Source organism: Aythya ferina, assembly GCF_964211825.1.
Source record: "Aythya ferina genome assembly, chromosome: 13".
In the NCBI taxonomy this organism is placed as follows: Eukaryota; Metazoa; Chordata; class Aves; order Anseriformes; family Anatidae; genus Aythya; species Aythya ferina.
In genome coordinates this window covers 13621200-13647097 of record NC_140311.1, presented here as the reverse complement: position 1 = coordinate 13647097, position 25898 = coordinate 13621200, and the positions used below count along the sequence as shown (strand labels likewise).

Sequence of the window (25898 nt, the reverse complement as noted above, 5' to 3'; positions counted from 1 at the left end):
TTAAAGCATCGGGGGCTACGAGTGCCGACACGCCACCAGAACAAACACCGCCTCAGGCGTTATCGCCCTGAGGGCGCAGGGGCACCGTTAGGCGCGCGGTCAAACCCTCCAAGAAACCGGGGCGGGGGAGCAGGTGCCTCACGGAGCCCCCTCAGCGCGCCGGGGCCGAGCAGCAGCCGCCCCGTTTGGCACCGGGGGAGCTGCAGGAGCCGGCGGGGACAGCCCCGGAGCCCCGTTGGGGTCCGTTCCGGCCGCCTTTCCGTCACCGTCCCCCCCCCCACACCCCACCCCGTCCTCCCGCCCACGATAGCGGCCGTTGGGCGCTGACTGGAACGCGCGCGCGCGCGCGCAGCCCCGCCCCAGGCCGCTCCACGGCCTCAGCCTCTGAAAGTAGCGGCAGGAGGAGGCCGCCCGCCGCCGCCGCCGTCCTTCACCGCCGCCTTCCGCCGGGGAGAGCGGCGGGGGGAGCCGCGAGGCAGCTGTCATGCAGGAGCCCGGCCCGGATCCGCCCGACGACCCTCACGACGGCAGCACCCCCGCCTCCCCCAGCGGCGGTGGCGGCGGGGGGGAGGCTTCGTGGCTGCTCAGGGTGCTGGAGGCGGCGCGCGGCGCCTCCCTCCTCAGCGCCTCGCCCGCCGAGATGCCGCCGCTGACGGTGGTGGCGGTGGAGCGGTACCTGGCCGAGGCTCCGCCGTGCCCCCCGGCGCCTCCGTGCTCCGCCGCCGTGACCCCGCAGTACTGGTACGACGTGACCCTGGCGGACGGCTCCCGGCAGGAGCGCTGCCACCTGGCGCCCAGCCTCAACGGCCTGGTGCAGCGCGGCCACCTGCGGGCCGGCGCCCGCCTGCGCCTCACGCGCTGCTCCTACCTCTACGACGAGCGGCGTCTCCGCTACGGCTTCCCCTGCCTGGAGGGCGTCGAGCGGGTGGCCGGGGAGCCGCCCGCCCGCCCCGCGCCCATCGCCTCAGCGCCGCGCCCGCTGCCCCTGCGCGGCGAGAGGAAGCACTACCTGCCCCTCTGGAACAACGAGGATCCCTACGGGGACACCTGGGAGGCCGAGAAGCCGCCAGAGAAGGTGGACGTTGATGGTAAATGGGCGCCTGGGGGGATGGGGTGGTGGGTGCGGTGCTCCTCTGGGGGGGATTTGAGGGGTTTGTCCCTCAGGGGGTGTCCCTCGAGTGCCAGCTGCTCTGGAGGTGGGTGTGCTGCTGATGGACAGCGCTCTGTGTCCTCCTGCACGCGTCCCTCTCCTTACAGTCCGTGTAAACATCAATAGCGCATCACACACAGGTGTAACTGTTTTGTGGCGTTACCAAATAAGCCTCTTGGAACGTGTGAACTCTTGCTCTGTGTGCTTTACAACTGAAAACCCTTGAAATGCCCAGTCGTGAACACTCTTCCCTTCTTCCCTCTTTAATGTCAGTCTCTAAGCTGACTTCTCTTGGTCATCTGGAAATGACGTGGAGAAGCAGAGTTCACTTCCATCCGCTGCTGGTCAGAGTGCTGCACAAGTCTAGGCTAAGGTACTACGGGAAGCCAGAGAAAAAAATGGATGTGCCATATCAGGTAAGGAGGCATTAGGGTATACATTAGTGCTCTTGAACAAATGTCACAGGATATTTGGAAGGTACTGTTTCCATGTTGTAAACACATAACATTAACACTCATGTTGTAGATAACTTTGCTTCATAAAAACGCTAGGCCCTTCCAAGTATGGAAATGGTAGAGTTGCTGGTAGTATGCACAATCTTTAGTAGACGTGTTTCAGTTACTATAGTCCAGTTGAGATTTCTCTGTGAAAAGACAGAATATTTGCTTAAAAGACTGTTTTCTGGTCTGTATGCTTTGGAAGCTGGAGTTAGTTTGTCTTGTACCCCAAAAAATAATATTAAAAACTTTTTGTCCCTTAATTCTTGTACCAGGTGACTTCCAGATAAATTGTTTTTTTGTAAAACTTTCTGGTCTTCCTAATATGTTGAGCTTTTTGTGATATTTTATGTAGTGCTTCTTGGAAATGGAACTGCAGGTGTGCTCGGTTACCCACAGCTGCACTCATCAGCTGCTCACTTATTTCTCCTGTCCTTAGAAGGGTGTTGGGGAGAAAATTGGAAGAGCAAAAGCAAGGAAAAACTCATGTGTTGAAATAAAAATAGTTTAATTAAAAAGTGAAGGGAAGAAGGGGAGGAAACCAAAAGAGAGAGTGATGCGAAGGCAAACTGATGCCTGTGCAGTCTCAGAGCAACAGGTACTTGGGAAAGACTGTCCCCCCAGTTTCATTGCTGAGCACGATGTTATGTGGCATGGAACATCCTGTAGGTCAGACCAGGTCAGCTGTCTCAGCGGTACCACCTGCCGGCCTTGGGGCCACTCCTTGCTTACTTGCTGCGTGGTCAGAGGGAGAAACAGAAAGGCCAGCAGTAGCTGAAACAGTGGTGTGTTATCAGCGCTGTTATAGTCACAGACATAAAACACAGCACCATGCAGGCTGCTCTGAAGAAAACTAACTCCATCCCAGTCAGACTGCTTCCTAGAGAGCAACAGGTCACAAACAGGTCGGATAACTCCTATTTTTTTCGTGGGGACAGAGAGGTATTGAACTTGTTAATGAAAGGCCATGTTCACCTCTTGTTCCACGTTTCCATTCCCTTTCACACAAAGATGAATCTGGGTCTTTTGCTGGAGATGATTCTTAATTTGTTTTGGTGGATTTCTACCTTGTAAGACCGTTCACTGTAAGACTGTTTTTAAAGAAAAAAAAAACAAAACAAACAACAACAAAAAAGTATTACTGCTCAGTGATATGCTCAGTTATGGATTCAAAGCTTTCCCATTTAAGAAAAGTAGGTAGAAGTCTTTGTCATAAGCACAATTTCAATGAAAAGATGGTGGTTTGCAATGCAGATCTTCTGAGTATTTTTTCAGCTTGAAAATAGTCTTGTATCATGTTTTTGTCAAGAATGTTTACCCAATGATACTGCAGCTTCTCAACTTTCAAAACATGTTTTCTTATCCATGGAGGCATTTTGAAGTGTTATTCTAAATACTGCATTCTATCTGATAAGGAGGAATTGTTTTTCTATTGATTCTTGTGCACAGTATTTCCCAAACCTCCTCCAAAAAAGCATAGGGTGAAACAGGCATCACCTACTGTTACTGAGTACTAGAAAGATAAGAGTTTGGGCTGTCGTAGTTGTGGATGAATTTTTCTTTGGAAACTGGGGATTTCTTCAACGCCAGTATTCAGTGCAGGTTTTGGAACATACTCTGGATCCATTTGTAATAAGTGAAGCCATTCATGAGTCAAGTAGCTGATGCATTATTTAAAAAAAAAAAAAAAAAAAAGATGATACTAAAAGGTGTTTTCTTGTCCCTTTTTCTTTAGGCTTACTTTGAAGTTGCTGATAGCTCAGGCATGATATCGATGGTTTTGTGGAATTCATTATGTCCTGAATGGTATAACAGTATGAAGGTTGGCACGGTACTCCTCCTTGAACAGTATGCTATCAAAAACAGCTATCCATTTAAAACACAGCCAACCCCGGGAGATTCACAGATGAAGAGATTTGCTACAATTGGTTAAGTATTGCAGAAATCTGTTTTGATTCTGTGAAATATAGCTGTAAAAAGGGGAAATAGAAAGTAAAACAGCAAGTGATCCATTGCCAAGACTGATTGATGTGATATATATGTGTAATAACTTATTCTTTCCTGTTTATATTTGAATCACATTTATGAAGTTTTTTGCCACAATTAGATAAAAACCTTTAAAAAAAATAAAGATAAAAGAATAAAGATAAAAATCCCTGATTTCAAGTATTGAGTTCATAATGCTGGGCCTCTGGTACTGAATTTTAGTCTGATTCTGCTTCTTCCTGATAAGTAAAACAGATAATTTTTTGTGCACTGTTTGCACATACTGCCAGGTCATTGAAGCGCATAGTCACCTGCTCTGACTGTAGGCTTTAGTGTGGTCAGGCCCTGGTGTATCTGCAAAACTCCACTGAGTAAAAACTTGTGTTGGTGACTGCTGTCTGTACTGAAACAGCAGCACCATGGGAGTTCATATTTGAAGAATATTCCTTGACTGTGAGAAAGCGTTTTCTTACGTGCTGTTGTTTGACAGATATTCAAGAGCCGTGCCACAGAAATACAAGTGGTGGAATATAACAGTAATAGCCTTTCCACACTACATTTGGTCTACAGTTGTTTTATTTTCTCTCCCACTTCACTGAACCTGAGCTTTTTTTCCCCTTACATGCTTATACTCAGAACAAAACAACAACCAACATTCAGAAAATATAAACAGCTGCCTCGAAACAAGCAAATATGTGTTTTTGATGGATGATGTATGTATAACTTATTAACAATGACAGTTTCTTAATGCAGTTGCTACAGTGCATGAAAATAAACAATATTTTCACTGCTAGAAGCAGTGTATTCTCTGTCTAATGTATCTTCACCTTAAAATCAGATCTTAATGTGCAGTGTTTGTGATGAGTTGACAGGAGAGAGAGATGTTTAGCTGGGAAGGGAATTTTGGGAGGGGAGCTGATGATATTTATAAACCTTCCCTCAAGCAATCATAATTGCTGCAAAACCTTTCTGTGGGAAGAGAACAGAGTAAGATATGCCCTGAGGTGACTTTTGAGGCCAACGACTTCAATCCTAATGGCTTCGTTCACACTACACTACTGATTTCCACAAGCATTAGTGTTGATGGAGAGATCAAAATAGCAAATGAGACCGATGGGCCATAAATGATAGTATCTAATGGGAAACTTAAAACAATCAGTCTCTAGTGAAGTGCCACAGAGTACTTTCAGGCCACAGATAAATCTTTGGTTCATAGCAGCATGTACATGCAGTATCTTATTTCTTAGCTCAAAGCTCAGAATTTTGTCTCAATATGAACTTACAAACCATGTTGGGCCATGTGGTGGTAGATCTTGAGTCCATATATCCTACATATATCCTACAAGAGGAGAGTCTGAAAAGAATAACATCTAGAAAATTTCCTAGAGCAGCTACAGTTGATTTTATGCAGCTCTTGGAGCATGATCAGGTGATACATTTCACCTTTGTTAACATAGGTGAAATGTAATGCCTCAGTAACTACTCAACATAAAACTCTCTATTTCAATTTTTAAAGCATGTGCAGGGGGTGTTCCAAAAATTCTTCAGATAGCTAGGTAAAGAAATCAATTACACTGGGTTGCTCAAGTCAACAAGTACTTTGTTTTCATAATCAGTTCCAATTTGTAATTTGATCACATACCACCTTTCTAGTGTTCCGTATGACTATTCACCTGTAAATGTTTTAAAATGTATCTGTAGGGTTAACAAAGCTAGAATTCGTTATTCTACAAGGGAAGGGGCTTTGAAAATTAAGAGTTCTACAAGATGGCGTGCTTCTGGCATATGCCTGGTTTTCTGTGAAGCGAGTTCTGTGTCGCCCACTTGTTTCATTTGCTTCATTTGCAGAGTTGTATGACATGCTAAGAGGTGCTGTTCTATAACCTAAAACTTCTAAAGCTTAATTACTTAGTACCCTCATCTTGAATTCCACCTCTGGGCAATGTGTACGTCTCACACGTCACTGAATTTATGTGGTACTGATGAAAACAGCTGTTTCAAATAGCCTGGACTGACTTTCAGTTCTGAGTAATCCCAGTATATAATCTTTGGCTGAGTATATGGCTTTCATCTAATCTCAAAACGACCAAAATTTTTTAAAATTTGATGAATAGTTTCGATGGATAGAGAGGAGTGGTTTGTTTTCAGAAATTTTCTCACAAATACTGCCTGAAAACACCACGTGCAAAACCACATTAGTCCTCCAAATACATATCTAACAAGTGGCAGCCTGAAGAAAATGCTTAATCAGGTCTTTTTTTTACATATAATGCCTTCCTGGTGTCATACCACGAGGGGGAAGGGCCTGATAAGGAAACAGCTGTATAGGTTATTTATTCTTAGCAATTACTTTTCTGTGTGCATTATTCAAATAATCCCTTATCTGAGCCCAAGTATCTTGTAGAAACGGGATCAGAACAGTCTTTTTCATAACAGCAAGTTTTGTCTCATGAGAGAGACAATAGAGTACCACTTAGAGCATTCTATATGCTGAAGCCATTCCTTCTGTATTCTTAGCTGGTTGCCATCCCCTGCCCCCCAGCGTTCTACCATGTTTGTTACTTAGCATCTAAACACTTTGCTTAATAAAATAAAATTTTCAGGGATTATGATATAGAAATGCAAAGACCTTCTGTCTTCTTGCATGCCCACGTCATCATTTCTGTCTTACTTATAACTGCCTGAACTGATGTCATACACGGAAGTTCTCATGTGCTGGTTCTGTCTTCTGTCTTTCTTCGTTGTCTGCAAAATAATTTTAGATTGTAGTGACACTTGAGAACAAAAATAAATATTTCATAGCTAAGCAGTATTGTATTAATTTATTTTGCTGTTGCTTAAAATACCTATCTGGAACAAACTAATTGGCTCATGTTCCAATTTTTCATTGGAAAATTTAGCATTGCTCAGATTCAAAAGTTGCATTGTGGAATGCTGTACCCGCATTTCTTTATCTCAATAGAAATACGAAGTTAGAGGACTTTGTGGGTGATTTCACAAGCAGTGAGACATGATTGAAATACATCTTTTATGAAACTTTACCTAGTTTTGTTTCAGGTTTTGTTTTTATTTAAAACGAAAAGTGTTTTCTTCAGTTTGTATTCATGTTTTACATGCTCAGGTCTTTTTTTTTCTGTTTGTCAGAAATCAGCCTTAATGTACGTGACCCACCTACCAAAATAAGTATCATTCCAGAAGAAATGGTTAAGCCAGAGTGGGGATTACCTGAAGTTAAATACCGCTTTATCACAAGGTAAAATGGAAATTAGTTGTTTGTCAAGCTGGAATTTAAATTTCATTAAATTACACTGAGTGTTAATTGGAAATGTGATTTAAGAAATCTCTTAAGAAAGCTTTATGTTTTGTCGTTCATTCATTAATACCAACATTTTTGTTCTGTTCTGTTTTCAGGTCAGAGCTGGATAACTTACCAAACAATCATTCTTGTGATGTTATTGGTCTTGTGACATTTGTAGGAAGGATTGAACGAGCAAGAAAGAGAGGTTTTTCTATAAATAAAACTTTAAGAATTTATCAAACCTTTTTTAACTTTCCGAAGAAACACTTACATGTTTTTCTTAATATTTGTTTATATAGAACACAGTGAAGACTTCTGGCTCTATCGTTGGGCACATGCCATTGATGGGACCTCAGAGCAACCATTTATACTGGAAATATTTGCAACTTCTCAGCCAGATGTGTTTGAGCATATTCATCCAAGTATTTATCTCTTTACAGTACTTATTAATAACTGTTCATAATGTTTTTTCTAGTTGGTCACTAATTTCAAATTCTGAATATAATTGCCATTGATTTTTTGTTTAAGTCCCTTGGTTTATCTCCTCAAACAGAAAATACCTGATCAGGAATTACAAACTAAAAAAAAATAATTAAAAAAAAAATAATAATAATAATAGTAATAGTAATAATAATAAGATAAAGTACTTGAAATTCTTGTCATACTGCAACCTACCAGTTAATCTAGACAGATAGAGGCAGCACAACCTGGGGTTCATCTGATGTGGTTAATTTCAAACAGAAAATTTAGTGAAGCACTTAGGGCAACACCTCTTTCATCAGAAACAACTAAAGAAAGAAGGCAGCTCTTTAAATCTCTTACTCTCTTTCTCCATAAATAAATATTTTTTTTATAGACAGGAATAATGTAAGATGATTGGATGAAGGGAGAGGTGAATGTGGAAAAGCTTTGTTTCTTTGAAAAAAAATATTTTTGGCAATACAGAAATCATTTGTGAGCTGTGTTAGTTATTTTCTGTGATTTTGTAATGTTACATTTCAAACTGGGGAATCCTTATGGATTTTTTAAAAGGCTTTAAATATTTCTCCTTGCCTTCTCTCTGTTTTCCTCCAAGCTACTCACCCTTCTTTTAACACTGTTACGTATTTCATTGACATCCTACCAGATAAAGTGTCATGTCTCAGTGCTAATATGTATGCTGAAATTTTCTTGCACATTTCTGAATTTGAAAATCTAATGCCATCTCTATGTTCTAATTTATAGCAAAGGCTAAATACATGCTGAAGGTCAAGAATTAAAATAACATGTTTAGACCACTTAATTAAAATTAATCCAGTATGAGTCAGTCTTGAAATTCTAAAACCAATTAAATACCGAGGAAAAAAGGTTTTTTGTTTGTTTGTTTTTCTAGTGACATACTTGGTGTGTACACAGATGAGAGTGGTACGGGACCTCAGTGACAACCCTTCCAGCACAATTTACCTTACGACTTCGAACGAAAGTCAGATATTCATTACAGGTAACTTAAAGTAGTTTTAGCTCTATGTGGTTCTAATTGTAATTGCTTGGACTATTACAAAAAAAAGGCGGCATATTACATTCAGGTGAGGCACTAATTGATGTATCTTATGAAAAGTACAACTATTAGGTTAAGCCATATGTTTACTAAATCTTTTGGATTGTTTTAAATTAGATAGTGTTGCAGTGAATGTTGCCAATATCTTAAAAAATTAAATATTACTTGCAGCTTTTCTGGGTTACAAATTTCCTTGTTACAATTAAAAAAATCAGTATGTTAAATTTATTTTAGTTTATATTTTCACAAATACTTGAGAGCTGTTATGTTTCATCTTTCCCAATGCAGAGGCCCTTGTACAGAACATGTGGCCTGGAAAGGGTTGTCGTACTGGGCTTTGCTGAAGGAGCATTCCTTCTAGAAAGTCTTATTTGAAAACTCGTATCTGCAGTACAATACTCGTTATGGCCCTGCAATACTACACACTAGATAGCATCAGTCAGCATTTCACATCCAGAATCAGGCATAGCTCGTTGTAGTACTTGGGCTTTTTGATCAGGAGGCAGATGTAGCACAGCGTTGTAGGTGAGTGGTGTAATGGCCTAATTGCAACGGAGTATGAAATAAAGTAGATGCCTCTTTCCTGTGTTTATCTGCCTGTCTCGTTTCTTCAGATTTCCTATTACATTACTCATCCAGCCTGAATCTTGCTGCTGACAAGGAGGAATAGGGAGTAATATGTGCTAAAAAATTATCTGAACATAGTCGTTTATACACACATGGTCTCTTCTAACAAGCTGGATAGGGTGTTTTGTGCTTAATTGGACTAACAAAACAAGCTAGTCTTTTTCCTAACAGGTGATACATATTATACCTAAATGAAAGGTTTGTGAGTCTTTTTTACTTGTTTTCCTTCAGTATATTTTGTGCTTAGTTAGTTTTCTAATTATTTCTATTTTGAGCTTTTCCTCAGCCTAGCTTAACTTCATTTTATGTCTCTTTGCATCCTAAATGAGAACTACAGCTGGAGATGACAAACCATTGGATGAGATCTATTTCAATTCATAGCTTAGAAGTAGACTTGCTTATTTGAAATAGACAATTTATTTGATATAACTGGAATTTAGTCAGTATGTTGGTTTTAAACCAGACATCAACAAATACATGCCTTACCAGTTACCTATCCGGATATTTGCTGAACCCTGTGAAGAGGATCTACCCGTTCTTTCCTGCTGAGGTTATAGAAGAATGAAGAATGTGTAGGTCTTTAGCAAAGGCAAAGTAACAAAATGATTTCTGATCATTTTATTGTTGCATATACTCATGTGAAAAAAATGTTCTCGTAGTATTGCCAATTGTTTTATTATTTAACATTTGGCTAACTTTCAGTATCAGATGCAAGTGTTAGCTGAGGAATTCAAGATGCTCATTTGAGAATAAACACTCGTGACTATAACCTACTTTATTTTTGATATCTGATTATTTTTGTTTTAAAAGGGTGTCACAAGGGCCAGCCATACACCAGAGATACCAAAGTGAAAAACTTCATTCACTGGACTAAAACACAGAGTGAAGCTGATCAAATGAAGAAAACTGTCATTGGTGGCTATTATCCTCTTCCACGACCTCCAAATAGCTTTCTGAAGTATTGTAAAAGTAATAAAGGTATGGTATTGTCAAGTATCTTTAAGATCTGTAGCCTTTTTCAGTTCAGTCTTACTCCAAGCATTTGAAACATCAGTTAAAAAGTAATACAGTTATTATTAGTGATTACACAGATGTGTAATGTCTTCTAAGAAAGAATCCCTTTCGTGACTCATAATGTATCACAGGCCAAATCCTCATCTTACAGAAAGTCAGATTTTGCACTTTGTGCACATAGTTGCAGGAGAACCGTAACAACTTACATGAGCTTCAAGTCTTCCCAGAAGTTTTACTCTGACTGCTCTGCTAAAACAGCATTAAAGACAGTTATTTGGAAGAACATAATTAATTTCACCTGGAAACACAAATTTTGATATCTGTTAATGCATATGAGGGGGAAAAGGGCATATTAATTTTTTTCATGTGATGTAAACAAGAGGATTTAAAATCCTTCAAAAACTTACTTTAAAATCAATTTAATACTTAGTAATGTTTTTTTTTTTTCATTTTCTTTGAACCTTTCATTCAGACTTTTTGATAGTGCATTTCTTTAAAACTTGTTTATGGGAATTACTCTTTTGCAGTTGAATCAGTTTTGAAAGCCATAGGTGAAATGGGGAAAGAAATTGAAGATTTGCACTACAGGGAACACAAGCGCATTGCTATTCAAGGAATAATTAGCGCCATAAGATACATCAACTGTAGCAATGTAGCTGAAGATGCCTCAGGAGTAGAACCTGTTCAGGTACAGAGCTTGAAAATTAATGCTATAGCACTTAAGCAGCTATGATCATAATTAGAATTGAGAATATCGCATTTGAATCCAGAACTTGGCTACATTGTCTCTTGATTAGCTGTATGTGCTATTTTGAGAATGACATAGTTTTGCAAGTAATAGTTTAAAATTTTAAAAAGCAGTGATTCAGTGTTTCTCTGAGTTCATTGTAGCAGTCCTCTGTAAAACTGCATAGCTGTTTAGAAGCTAGCAATTTAACTGGCTAGATGATTTAATTAATGTAAATTAGAATGTGGGAGAGTGGATTACTGCAATTTGCGCATTGTCACTTTCTAGACAGAATTTATCTTACTTGCTCTAAAACATACTTTAACACTTCCAGGGTTTTGAGTTGGAAGAAATAGCTCTGGGTGCTTTGAAACTCTTAATTAATTGTTATTGCAGAAAGATACTTCTCAGACTCTTGAAAGTTCTACCGTGTCCAAAGAAGATGGTGTTCAGAAGGAAAACCTTCAAACTAAAGAGTTTACGTCTTTTCTGGGGCCACAGTATGCTCCTGGGGAACAACAATGGCATCAAACTCCACAATCAAAAAAGAGCACAGTCAAGAGAAAGACAGAAGCAGAAGAGTAAGCTCTTTTCATAAATATGTAGTGTATCTTCTCAGAAACGATCATGTAAATTAATTCAAAACCTAGGTCATAGAAAAGCACATAAGAAGGCTTTAAAAGGATATGTAGTTTAATCTTTAAAAGTAGTTCTGTGCTTTTCCTAGCTTCAGGTGATGACAGTTACGCCATTCAGGCTAATGGAGGATTGATTACAACAGAGGCATCTGATTGATAATGCTCTCTTCTTTTTAAAATTCATTGCTACTTTGTAATTCTCAGGGATTTTCAATAAAGGTAATTAACACTTCAACAATCTATAGGTTAGTGACCCATCTGTGAAACAAGTAATAGTTACAATGGTTTTTTCACTGGAAATGCAGAACTGGGAGGAATAATGTTTTAGTATAGTTATTCCTTAAATCCAAACATAAAAAAATATTATTTTTTTTTTTTAATCTTTTTTTCCCCTTTCTGGTTAAGGGAAGGTATTACACATACCTGTAATTTGCTGTTAGAAAGGAAAGGAGACGATGGTTATACGGTAACCTGAAGGCTTGAAATATCTCACAGCACTATGGCTCTGCTTGTGATGTAATTCTGTGAAATTTTATTGCACCTAGTTAGACACAGACAAAGGATATCAGTACAGTATAAGAAAATGGGATAAGAAAAAAACTGGTGCAATGTTTTTAGTTTCAAGAGTAAAATATTTGCTTGTATAAATGTATCCTTTATTGCAATGTTTGTGCAAGTTCTGGTGGAATTGTACCAAGTCTTAAAAGCCTCGTTTATATACTGAAAGATTTAATGTTGCAAAAATCTAACGAGTCACGTTTTTTGTTTTAGTGGATTTCACATGCTATAAAAGCTATTTTTTTTTCTTGACTTTTCACATTCTAAAGTCATAATAGTTGGAAGAGAGCAGGCATTTCAAATATTTTGCAGGCAAAATGTAATTAGGATTGAACAAAAGCTTACAATGAAAAATGGGGAATAGAAGTTCTGTCTTGGTAATGTCATAGCAAGCATGTTAGTGGATTTCCATTCCATAAGAAAAATGCCAACATTAGAATATTTTAGGTTCTGCCTGGGGAAGAAAAAAAAAAAAAAAGGCAAGCATGTTCTTTGCTCTGTGTATTTCCATTTAATAGAATTCTGTAAAATAATGGTTAATTTCCTATCTTAAGGGGAAGTACATCTATTATTCCTGTACCATCTTACAACTATTTCACAAGGTCTGCAAGAAAGAAATTTGGGTAAGTCATGTGAAGTTAATTATGTTAAATATTTGCAATGATGAAGCAAAGACACTTGAAATTAAATTCTTATAGGTTTGAAATGAAACTCTTATAGGTCAGGAATCTGTATGGAAGTGAAAGAACACAACAGAGTGGAATTTAATATTTTCTATTAATTTCCTCCACATTGATTCTAGGTCAAATATATTGGATTATTTTATTCTGAAACAAAATCTTGACTGTGTTATTAAACAAATTTTTAGAGAGCTACCCGTGCTACTTAAGGAATACCTAGTAACAGGGGTCCATCATGATAAATAGAGCAATATATGTAGTCTTTGTTTCAGAGAGATTATAGTTTAAATAGGAGAGTCAAAGGTAGGAGCGAGGAATGCATAATTAGCAAGCAAAGTTAACAGTGTGATTGCATTAATGGATTTGCTAGTGGTAATTAAGCTATAAATCATCACTGGTGCTACAGAGGTGTAAGCTCACAGAGGTGTAATTGTCTCTGAGAAGTTGCTTGACTCCTTCCACTGCCCAACACTCAATCTTTATCGAACTTGCTTTGGATCCAGAAAATTATTAAAAAAAAAAAATCCAGGTAGGAGTTTCAGATCCATAGCCCTGACAAAACTGGAACCTAAAGAGATGACTACATGTGGGAAATTATTAAGAAAGCAGAATGAATGTTATTTGCTAGTCTGGGGTAGAAAACTTCCTTCCTTCATGCAATTTTGTTTAAGGGTTGTAAATTCTTGTCATTTGTCTCAAACAAAGCTTGAGTAACCTGAATTTATGAACTCTGTGATGACAGTAATTTCAAATGTCTGGTGTTTTGGTGGTGGCATCTGGGGTTTGTATCATGAGTACGTGATACATGTGTGCAGTGGGATCCGTTAAGACGAAGGGACTGAAGCAACTAACATATGAGTAAAGACTGAGAGAATTGGGACTGTTGAGTCTAGAGAAGAAAAGGCTCAGGGGTTAGTACATTTGCTAAGTTTAAAGGTTGATATAAATGTATCAACATATATAAATAGCTGAAGGGAGGGTGCAAAGAGAATGGTACCAGGCTCTTTTCGTTGATGCCTAGTGATGGGACAAGAGGGAGTGAGCACAAACTTAAACACAGGAGGTTCTGTCTGAACATCAGGAAGCACTGTTTGTATTGTCAGGGTGACTGATCACTGGCACAGGTTGCCCAGAGAAGCTGTGGAGTCTCCCTCCTTGGAGATGTTCAAAGGGTGTCTCAACCTGGTCCTGGGCAGCCAGCTCTGGATATCCCTGCTTAAGCAGGGGGTTAGACCAGATGGCCTCCAGAGGTCCCTGCCAACCTCCATCATTCCGTGATTCTCTGTGCCCTTCACCTGCCTTCTTAGTTCACTTTCAGCACCTCTTCACTCCTCACTAAAGAGAATTTTTGGTGCTAGGGATGTAGTGACAATCACAGTGATGGAGGTTATGTAAGTTACTGACCATTCTTCCATGAAGATCCTTTTGGTAGACACTGCGTTTTCTAGGGGAAATGGTTGTCTGACTCTGCAACTCACTCATTTAGCATAACACCTGACTTTAATATCATGCACCTGCCAAACAGCAAGTTACATAGCCCTGGGGGAAACCTGGGCAGACCTCAGCTGCTAGGGTTTCCGTTTAACAGCAACCAGCTTAGCTGGGGAGTCAGCACAGACGCATCTTTCAGCTGGACTTGACACTTGCTGTCTTCAGGGACAAGAGGCTGTATAGCCGCCAGGTGTAAGGATGGGTTTCAGGGTATTGTGGTGCAGGAGTTTGCAGGAACGTGTGCCACAAATCCATTAGAAAATCAGGATGGTTTTCTGAATGGGAGGAATCACTTTTTTTCTTTTGCTTGCTGAGAAATACTTAGTTTCTTCAGGGGGGAGGGGAGGATGGGAAAGAATGTATTCTCCCCATTTCTTAAAAGTGGAGAAAAAGTTAAGGCATGTTTTCTTTGTTCTCTGCTTTTCTCAATCTACTACTGTCCTCGCTACCTGTGTGTCCTGTACTCTATGCCATTAGTAAAGGAGGAGAAAGTCTGTGTTGGATTATGGGAAGCTGTTTCACTCTATATAATTAAAAGGTAACTCGTGTATTTCTGTAATTACCTATGTGGTTGTTCTGAGTTCTCCAAATTACAGGAGAAAAACAGAAGGCTAGCCTGAAGTACTTCAAGCTTGCATTGTTTTCTGTTCTGTTGCTTCAAAGTAGCAGAATGCCAGCTCTCACTGGAATATTCTAATATGTTTATGAAATAACAGTAAATATTTCTTAGTATGCATTATAGCTTAGATTACTTTGTGTCGAGTATTTTGTGCAGTATTTCAGAATGTGGTTGCATTGTTGAAGGCTTCATGTTTTTAGATAGTAATAGCGTATTTTAAGGTTCTTTATTTGATCGCCTCAGTACCTACATTTCTGAGGTAACTCATGTATAGGATGCCATCTAATATTATCAGAATGCTTGTGAAATGGTCTGATTATTAAGGGTTTCAGAAAGAACGAGGTAAGAGGAAACTGATTAATTTAACACTACCATTAATATTTACATCCTTGCTAGTGGAGACACTTAAGAGAAATGTACTTTCTTTTTTACTAGCTTTTAATGTAAGGTAGTTCAATTGATATTTTTTTTTTATGAAGGGGGAAAGATCAGAAATTTTAGACAGGCTTATTTTTTTCACGGAAATGGAGAAAAAAAAAAACACAACGGCTTTCTTAACTTTTTAATCTTTAGAAGCTTAGCACTGCAGGTACCACAGAGTTGCTGGTGTATTACATGTTCACATGCCAGACTGCTTAAAAGTGCCTTGCTTGTATGCTTCTGTCCTTGCAGTTTCACTTCTAAATGTTTAGTGTAATTTATCCCTTTTCTCATTTTCTCCATTTCCTATCCCTTCCAATGAGAACTAATGGACAGGAGAGTCTGCAGATTGCAGGCTGGGAATAGCAAATTTGTCGTGGCACAGATTTTCATAAAGCTGGCACGGGCAAATTAGGAACATGGATGTTTTGGTTTACAACAGCCTCAGCACACAACACTAAATGGAAGGATTTGGGTTATTTTAGAAACATGTAAGCTGTTGTGTATTCACACGTAAGTTTGCCTTGTTTACGAACCTAGCGCAGGTTGCACTGTGGACCCATCCACCACAAAGCAGTCCTGTAGCAGTAACGTCTTGGGCAGGCAGGTGAAAACCTTCCAGCCACAGGTTGTGTAAGAAGCTTGGGAAGTGTGATAAGTTAGTTTCAAAATTTTTAAGAGGCAAAACTAGCTAAGTCAGAGCCTTCTCACCTTGGAAAACAGTTTGAAAAGAAAAACAAGCCAGTTTCATAATATCAACTTGTCAGCAGTATGAGTTGGTGTACTCCCGTGCTTTAACGAAGAGGGAAGTTAGTTGTCTTGTGCCTTACTCAAAGTGTTGATTTCTGAGCAAGCCTTTCATAACACTACTAGATTTTCATGTCTTTTGTTGAGAAAGTCTTGAAAGTAAGAATTAAGTTTTGTGGGCATTTGTTTTTAATTAGACAACTTCTGTTAATAGCTTTTGATAATGTCTTTAATGGCTTGAAAATCTATTAATATAGCTGATATGTAAATAGTTTATTACTGTGCATACACAGTAATTACTTTCTAGGCTAGTTAAGGTAAAAGGAATTAATTCTTCATAAAATGAAGCATTGTTTGATCTCAAAATAATACCATAGGAGTCATGATGTAATTACTGAATTATTTTTAGAAAGATAAAAATTTTCCAGCTACATTGCATCAGAAGATACAAAAATACCGTTGCATGAAATTAGATACAACCTATTGAATTTATCTTTCTGAGGTTGCACTGGACCTCAAAATTTGAAAAACGTCTTGAACCCTACAATGGCATTGAAGCTCATACAACTTTCTGTTTACTGATACGTTTAGCACAGCTCTCCTCTGTAGCCTGGTTGGGTTTTGGGGAGCAAATGCGGTCATGCTTCTCTATGGCAGCTTTTTGTTTCAAAATTCAGTAGCTGAAACCTTATTTGTATAGTTTGTGCTGTTTGAATGAGGATTCTTTTGTGCCTAGAGGTAGAGATCACAAGATAGTCACTCCAGTACTTAGGTCACACAACGATAATAGTGCATTTCGTAGAATGTACTTTCATACTCAAAAAAAACACAGTGTATTTCCTTTTATCTTTTCATAGCATCACTTCATCTTAGATATGTTCCATTTGTTATGAAACACAGAATTTTCAGTATTTATCCATAATATGAAATAGGGAAAATTTGGAAAGAAAACAATAATAATTACAACTGAAATGCAAAATAGCCCACCAAACAGCATGCACTGCTTCAGGCCCTTTTTCACTGTCTGTGTATTGTTTCTGTGTATTTGCAGTTATAATACCTTATTGGTAATTACGTTGGTAGACTAGAATTTCAGTGGTACCTGAACCAAGTCTTGCCTATATCTCAGTAGTTTGTGATGCAAAATAGTCTTTTTCTTGAGTTTGTTCATACATCTTGTTGAGTTTATTATAAGAGGAGTGTAACAAAGAAGAAAGGAATAAATGAGCTTAAGAGCATATCTTTCTATGTTGTGGCTATAGAGTATTTATGTTTTTCTCCAACATTTCTCCAAGATAATTGATTAGAGATTGTAGAGTATAGTTGCTAACCATTAGTTAAAAACTTCATGGTTAAAAATGAAAGTATAACTTCCTAAATTTATTTATTTTATAAGCTCTTTTATTTTAGTATTTTAAATTTTAAATATTTTTATTTTAAATAAAATTATTTTTAAAATTACAAATTCTGGTTTGCTTGATTTACCTCTTTATTATGACAGGGTAGCATGTGCAAAAGAAAATATTTGGAATTTATCATTTGGATTCTGGAGTGATGAGTCATCTGTATTCTTGCTTTGTGTTTGACTGCTGAAGTGTGCTGATTTGAAATCACAGCAGAATGCTGTGTAGTATTTTCTTTAGAATTAAGTCATAAACCTGCTGATAGTCTGAGATACTCAGCTTTTAGTGGCACGCATGCTATTTCTAGTAGGTGCTCAGTAGAGGGCAACAAATGCTGGCTTTTGAGTATAAAATACTTCCCTATCTACTCCATAAAGCAATGAAATAAAGCAGTTCTTATCTTGAGCTCTTGAAAATTGATTTACAGAGCATAGTAGGTCTCATTATGTCAAGCTGCTATATTACAGGTCCTGTGATGTGAAACCAGCTACCAATGCTCAGTCGTTCAGGCTTGATTCATTTATCACTAGAAATCTGTCAAGAACTGAACTTTTGCTGCATAGTGTTTGAGATTAAATAGACTTTAATGTATAAATATATATATACACACACTCTAACTTTCCTTTTATAGCTTGGACAAAGTTCAGCGTGAAGATTTCGTTCAAGACAAAAATGAACAGCCTGTATCAGACAGTTCACAGTACTACCCAGGTATGTCTCAAGCGGTTTTAACGTTACGTTTAAACCTGCTTCTACCCTTTAGGTCCAACACAAGCAACAAAGATATCCTTACAACCATTGTTTGTCAAGACAGTTTTTCTATGCATCTGGCTGTATTCGCCTCTAGGGAGCCACTGTATGAACTTGTTAAAGTCAATGTGCTCCATCATGTCCCTGATGTATTATAAAGGATGGCTGAAAGGACACTGTTAGGCTGTTTCCCTGTATGAGAAAAAAATTCTCAGTGTTTATACAAACTGCAGGTCAGTTTTGTACCTCAGAAGTATTGTGCAGTGGGCTTAGTAGCACAAGCCTTTGCATCTTTTTTTGATGGTTTTCTTACTATAGTGATCTGCATGTAATAAAATTGTCCATCTCCAGGAAGGTAGCTCCACAGCTACGTTAGAATCTAATTAAAAGACAAATACAAGATGTGGGAGGAAATGAATGCAACATACAAGCCAGTAATGAGAGTGATGGTTGGGTTTTGGATTTTTTATCAGTTAATATTATTAAATATTTCTTTCTTCCTTTGCAATTGAAATATAAACTCATATTTTAAGTAGTTACTTTCTTGATATCTATTTTTGAATGAAGGAAGAAGTTAATTTATCAATTATCGTTTTGTGTAGCTTAGTCTGGTTTTTATTTCATGCAAATATTGTCATGTTTTCCTCTTTTCAAAGCTGTCTAGATTTACTCTGAGTCATGTAATTTGATCTGAAAGTTTGTCTACTGCTTGCATCTGTCCCGACATCAACATTTGTCAATTTACTTCCACCTATAGCTGTAGTATGGATACTGTTGTCCATCCTTTTATTTAGGAATGCCACAGCACATCTTAATGTAATAATGATGGTTTGCTTCTAGTCTACTGATGATTATCTACTTCGTTGTGTTTATTTAAAACAATAGAATTTACAGTGAACTTTCCCAAATGATTAATATATTGTAGATTGAAATTTTGAGGAAAGTTTCAAATTGGAGTAAAATTTATACAGTAACTGTTTAAAGTGATTTTTTTTTTTCAAGTGAAAGAACAGCATTAGGTATTACGTAGAGATCTGTTCTTCAGAATTAAGAAAACATATCCATAAGTAAGTTTGATAATTAATGGGTTAATTGGTTCTTAGTCTTCAGTGAAATTTCTCATGACTTTTAAAAAATGAGGAATCAGATTGGGTGTTCTCTCCTGAAATTATTTTTTACAGGAATTCCTGGTAGCTGTAGTGTTTATTGTGCTGTGCTCTTACTGTCTCTGGAATTGCTGGGATATTGTGTAGATACCTTAAAATGAATGTGTGTGGTTTCAATTAGGATGGTTTAAAATTAAAAAAAAAAAATAAAAAAAATAAGTAAATAAAATCCCTTGTACATATTTTAAACTTGCTTTCATGTTTTCTGGATGTTCATTGAGCAAATTATGTCCTCTCCAAATACAAGCCATAATGTTCAACATAGTGTTTTGAAATAAGAGGTATAACTACAAGTCTAGCCTCTAAGGTTAGTCATATACTCCCGTTCCAGCTCTAGTTTCTTTCTTTTGAATATTCTGCTGTCTTCTTAACTGCGATGTTCTAGTGAATATACTTCTCTTCTACCAAAGAAGTGACAGGATTCTGTAAGTACATAAGCAACTAACTATTTGCTATGTTTATACTAGACCAAGAAGGACTAAGTGCTATACCTGAAACTGAAGAGACCAGAGGAACTTGTGATTCATGGCAGAGTGACCTGTGGGCACAAGTAAAAGACAAACTGCTGAAATATTTGCATCACAGCACAGTTTTTCCAGAAAGCATCCCACGTAAATTTGATTATGCGCACAAAGACTTACTTATGCAACAGTACAACCTTCATGCAGCTGTGTACCAGCCAAAAGAAATGAGAGCAGATAAAAATATCAATGAGTTTAAAAGTGCTAGTGGCCTTGGGTATTATGAAGTGACAGTTCTGGGTAAGTATTTGGTAGCCTGGCTGTTTGCTATGCTTGGAATGACTTAAGGTTAGCCAGAAACTGAATAGATTTCTTCGGCTTAGTCATTCAAATTTGGGTGGTTTTTTTTGTTTTTTTTTTTTTTTAAAAAAGATGTTTTTAAAGACATTTCAGTTCTCTGTTAAAAAAAGGAATTAGAATATTATTTCACCAGAAAGCAGTAATGCTTGTTAAAATTACCATCGTGTCATTAATTGAGATAATTGAATATCTTATTTCTATTGCCACTTGCCATATAATTGCAATTTTGTGTATAGGCATGTGTGGATTATTTGAAGGTTGTGTAGAGTCCTTAAGCTGTTCATTATTACAATTAGAGAGAGAGGTTCAGTTCAGTAAGTGAACTAGTCTGACATAATTAGGTAAATTATTCAATTGCACTTTATTGTCAGCTGATCTTTCTGTTGGAGCAGTACCCATCAGGAGCAAGGTAGTGTTCTTAAGGGAAAAGGACACCTTGAAATGCTTCTTTTGAGCTCATATCCTCACTGAGTTGTTTTTGCATTTATTTCTTAATTATCTTTTTTAAGTGCCTTTTTAAAAGTGCATTTCTTCCATACTAGAAAATGAAGAGCTTGTATTTTAGCCATACTCATCAACCACTCTCTGCTGCTTCTGGTTACCACAAAACATCAATTGATTTACCTTTATTTGTTAAAATATAAATATGCAAGGTGATGACAAATATGCAACAAGATCTGTTTGTTAGCATTACTTCGGGATATTAATGTTTGGTTTATTTTGCCATTAAAAGGAGAAGGAAATTGACTAGATTAATAGTGCTCATGTTAAGTTCGGGTAATTTTAAAGTTTCCATTATTTGCTAAGGGAGATTTTCAGAGAAGGTATTTAAACATTTACAGTCATTAGAATCCTGGAACATGGAATAAAATATTCAAGATGAAGGTAGCACAAGTACTGTACCACATGCTGCGTAGATACAATGAATGTAAAATGATTTTTTTGTCCTCATAGCAGAGATGAAGCTAAAAAGAAGTATGAAATGGCTTCCAATATTGATTTAATATTTCCTGAGCTAATAGCATTGATGACCTTAAATCATAATAATGTTGTAACTATCAATTTCAATGTGTATGTATACTTACATAGGTTTCTATTGAAATGTAGTTTTAGTCATCAGTTATTAATTAATGAACAAAGAGCAAGTGTGTAAACATTTTCTGATGATATATATCAGTGTTCAGCCTGCAATAGTCTGATTTTTCTTAATGAAGAAATGCAATGTGAAGTTGTAAATGGGCTGGAGATGAAGATTTCTGCTAATAAATATTTTTTTCGACAGGTATAAACCATGATGTAGCAGTAGATGTCGCATTTCTCCCACTCTTCTATCCTGAAAACCCACACTTACTTCAAATGGAGGACATTGAAAATGACACGTTACTGTCTTGCATGAGTTGCATCTCTGCTTATCAGCAGAAGACCACCAGATATGGAACACTTTGTGACACCTTTCCACTTTCAAGTGAGACTGACTTTCACTGGCATTACTCATTTATCTTTTCTTATTCTGTATCCCAGCACAAGAGATAATCCTCTGTAGAAATTAATGTTGTAGATCAGACATTGCTCACTTCCGTGACACATACGTGAATTTTGTTTGGCTACCTTTAAATAGATATAATACTGAATTTTCAAGGCAGTTTTTATTGGAGCTGTTTTGTACTCTGAATATAGTATTTTAATATCCAAATCACTAACTCCTAAGTGACCTAGATAGTATTTGCAGTTGTTTGCCATATTCTACTGACATAGGAGTCAGTACTTGCGCCTGAGCATGTGGATATTTGCCTTGATTTGCTTGAAATAGAGTGGAATAAGTCAACTCATTTCGCTGATATCACATGAAACAGCAGCTTTAATGCAACCTACACTGCCTATAAACTGAATTATTTGCCTATTATGCTTCTAGTTACTAGCACCTTACAGCACTTGTGCTGAGTGCTATTCACGCATGACATGCTGCAAAATGCTATGTAGGCCTAGTGTTTTCCTGCACGTTAATACAGACAGATCTGATTTTATTCAAATACATTTACTTTTCCTTGAATGATTCTATGGAATCTGAGAATTACTAATGTTTAAGTAGTGCATATTTCAGTATTTCTGTTTCTGATGCTATCATTTCTGGTGGATGAATTTAGTAATGAGATTCTACACCCCCTCCTCTCACCTCCACCCTCCAAAAATAATAATTCATAGTAGACCAGCACATAATAGTTCAAGTGTGTTTTTCAATGAAAGAAACTTGAACATACACACATAACTTTGTGGAAAACAGCATCAATTCACTTTGCTTTTTATTGTATGTATATTAAAACTACTTTTCTTAATTTCTAGATGAAATTGTAAAAGCAGCGATGGATCTAGACGGCAAGCATGTTGTCTGTATCTTGGACATCTGTCACTTGGGTGATGATAAGGTGGAAGTCTTTCTGAGCAAAATCTACAAGACGGTGGAACCGGATGTGCTGGACCTAGTGTAATTTAATAACTTATTTTTGAAACTTAAATAGTGTTGAAAAGGAGGGAAATAAATTTGCTGTAATTTGAATACACCCTCTACACACTGCACTTTTCTAGAACTAGTAGAAAAAGATCATGATTCTTAGAGCAATTGTCATTCACATAAATGTGAAGGACAGTTGTTACCTTTATTTTTGGCAACCTGCGAACAGTTTTTTACATGATGTCTTGGTCACTTATGTTCAAGAAAGGTGAACAGGCAATGCAGTGAGCTAATCCTTTGATAGGAAACCAAGGAGTACAGCTGTGATCTCTCTATCTCTCCCCATGTGCATACAGAGCAAAAGTATGCATCAGGGTGAGAACTGAGAAGAGAGGCAGGCTTTTCCAATATTAAAGGCAATGTTTGCCTAAGAATTAACTGCAAAGAATTCAGGCTGAAAATTAAAATCATTTTGAGGATGTGAACGATTATGTCCCGAAGTGGTCTTTCAGTGGGAGGTACTAGAGACAGCCTCTTTAGGCTTGAACCTTACTGTGTTTGTGAAAGGGATTACATATTGTGGTGCCTTAGTACTGGGGGCTGGACTCAATGGTCCAAGAAGTCACTTTCAGTTCTTTTTACCTGACCAAGGTCAATTGCTATGTTTTAATATGTCTGCTTTTGTATATATAGTGTTGGATAATGAGTATAGCACCTAAGATTTATAACATATTTTATTTATTAATTTAGAAAATGAAACATTAAAAAAAAAAAAGTTTTTTTTCTAGCTTTGCAAGAGAAAAAAATATTTTTAAGTAATATTTAGCATGGCTGGATATAGTTCATTCCACCATTACTTTTTCTTTCCTGTTGGTCACCACTAGCGCTATCTTTTTTGTTTTTGGTGATAGCTGTAATCAGAATGCATGAAGGAACTCAGCAGCTCCAAGAAGCTGCTGCTTCCAGGAGGGCAAAAACTCAAGAATACTGTCAATATGTTGAGCCTATACAAGCTAGCAGCTGCTGACTCCTGCTGAGTTCTGAACCAAGTCTTGCTTTTTCCTCCCTTTTGCCACTTATGCAACCGGATCTTTGGGAAATGATTCTCAAGCAGGATCCTAAAACACATTGCTGCTTGACAACTTGTCCATGTGCAATGCTGGTCTCAGTTCAGTTGTTTGAGAAGAAATGATTGTATTGTGGAAGCTTGCCACTTAAATTGTACCATTGTTGAGTAATACTTTCCAGGTATGTTTTAACTGCCTGTTGGTTAATAGGGAGCATCTTTTTGAAGTACTGGCTCACTTCTTTGCTCTGGGGACAGTGGACTTTGTCTTCAGGTCCTTCAACTCTCTACTCTAACTTCAGTTAACGGTAATTGAAGGAGAAAGTTAACTGTGTTTATTATAGTAGAGTTTCAACGCAACTTCGTATAAAAAAAAAATGTCCTAATGTTTAGGGAAAAAAAAAAAGTTAAAATTATTCTGAATTTCTACCATGGTTTACAATTTAAAAATGTGTTAATGAGAAAAGTTTAACTTATATTGCACAAACTAAAAGTGAATTAAATGTGACTTTGTATTGTTTATATTTTATATGAATTGTAATAGTGTTAACTCTAGAGCAGTGTTTGTCAACCCATGGCACTGAAGGCAAAATGAACACAGGACAACCCCAGAAGAGCAGGGTGTTGCTTGCAATTACTTGTGTAATTTTGTTGCTCATGGGTATATGAAGATAAGAAGCCATTGCTCTAGAGTGAGGAAATTAGCACCAGCACTTCATGTACCAAACTGAGCCATGCTGACTGTGTCAGCATTTTTTTAATTTAGATATACTTCAGGTCGAAGTCTAATTTTAATAAAACCAGTATTTCTAGAAGCAATTTTAAAAAATAGTTATCTTTGTATGAAAGGACTGATGTGGCAAACAGTGTCACAGTCACTGTATTCAATTGTTCTAGACACTCAATTCATCTCCTTCAATAAAAATCCAGCAAAGATCGTTTGCTGCATTGCACTGCTTACTATACTTTAAATGTGTAGCATTAATCACTTGATTCTCCATATTAGGAGGTTTCCTAACTACAAAATGTATCACAATGATGTAGATTACGTGTAATGTGCACTTGAGACTTTTTAAGTGCATAACTTTATTTTACAGAAATAGTGGTTGAAATTTTTCATGGCAAAACCAGAGGAGGAGACACATTCACTCCTGTAGAATGAAGTGCCAACGTTAGAAGCATATGCTGTCTTTGGATAAGTAGACAATATTCAATGCCTAGAGAAGACTTGGAATTTATAAGACTTGAATACTCAGGGCAATTCTTAGGAGGAACCTACCCCGTCCTCGTACATTGAACTTAGTATGCCAACTTCAGGTTTTGAAGTGGGTTTTTTTTGTATTGTTACATGATTCTACCAGTCTGTCTGTGTTTCAAAAGAGCACTGTATAGCTGGGGAGAGGGTCCAGTCTGAAAAAACCTACTGGCTATTTTATTTGGGGTTTATCAACACAACTATAAACCAAAGTATTTTTGTTCCTGAGTCTGTCAAAATTTGTTAATTTTGCCATGTGAAACTAACATAGCGTCTTTACTCCTGCAAATTATGTCACAGAAATCATCTTTCTTGCTGCTGTGTATTGTCATTGCTGAGGGCAACATTCAGTACTGAACTGTAAAATTCATATTCACCCAAAGAACTGTATCCTGAAATCTGCATTTCCATGTTTCATATGTTTCCAGCATTAATATCAAAGTAAAACATAAGAAAGTAAACTGAGTGTGGAATTAATGGTACTTTTGTATGCATAAAACTCTGTAAGTTATAGATCTTAGAGGTAAGATCAGTTTCAACGTAATGTGATGTAGAAATAGTGTAACACTGTAAACAGGAGAATATAAATAAATAAGTTAATATCTGTAAGTGTCTTGGATTCTTTCCTTCAATTTTGTAATGTTCCTTCTGAAAGCTGTTCCAGTATTTCAAGAATCTCCTCCAGAGTCTTGTTGACTCTTTCAAAGAATCTTTACAAGAGAACTAGGTCAAGCTTCCGTCAAAATACATGCAACCTATTGTAGCTGCTCGTGGCTTTCAACACTGCTCAGCATGACTTGCAGAGAAGCTGGAAAAAGGCCTTGAGTTTTTGATTTGTCTTTAATTTTCATTATGATCTACAGAATTATGGCACTGCAATAGAAAAAAATGAAAACCTAACATGTAGGAAGATAGGAGTCAGTACTACTGATTGCTACGGAATACAGCTCTGAAATTAGGGCAAGTATCTATAGAGTGTATATCCAAACTGGAGTGTGA

General features: G+C 37.6%; 1 protein-coding gene and 1 long non-coding RNA gene across 3 annotated transcripts in view; one reads left to right on the top strand and one right to left on the bottom strand.

Moving 5' to 3' along the window:
• The first annotated feature begins 359 nt into the window (after positions 1-359).
• RADX (RPA1 related single stranded DNA binding protein, X-linked) lies at positions 360-25508 on the top strand. Its single transcript, XM_084534763.1, has 16 exons — positions 360-1088; positions 1424-1566; positions 3383-3575; positions 6778-6886; positions 7045-7136; positions 7231-7353; positions 8304-8411; positions 9906-10073; positions 10637-10797; positions 11233-11417; positions 12587-12655; positions 18024-18103; positions 19776-20069; positions 21412-21594; positions 22470-22611; positions 23490-25508. The coding sequence occupies exons 1-16, from the start codon at positions 485-487 to the stop codon at positions 23506-23508; spliced, it is 2673 nt and encodes an 890-aa protein (XP_084390889.1). The 5' UTR covers positions 360-484; the 3' UTR covers positions 23509-25508.
• LOC311444018 overlaps positions 2139-25898 on the bottom strand; it is a 32804-nt gene continuing 9044 nt past the window's right edge. For both annotated transcript variants that reach the window (XR_014697622.1, XR_014697623.1), the window contains exons 2-4: positions 19800-19846; positions 6305-6378; positions 2139-2738 (exon numbers count right to left, since the gene is read on the bottom strand). This is a non-coding gene — a long non-coding RNA (uncharacterized lncRNA). The remainder of the gene's footprint in view (positions 2739-6304; positions 6379-19799; positions 19847-25898) is intronic.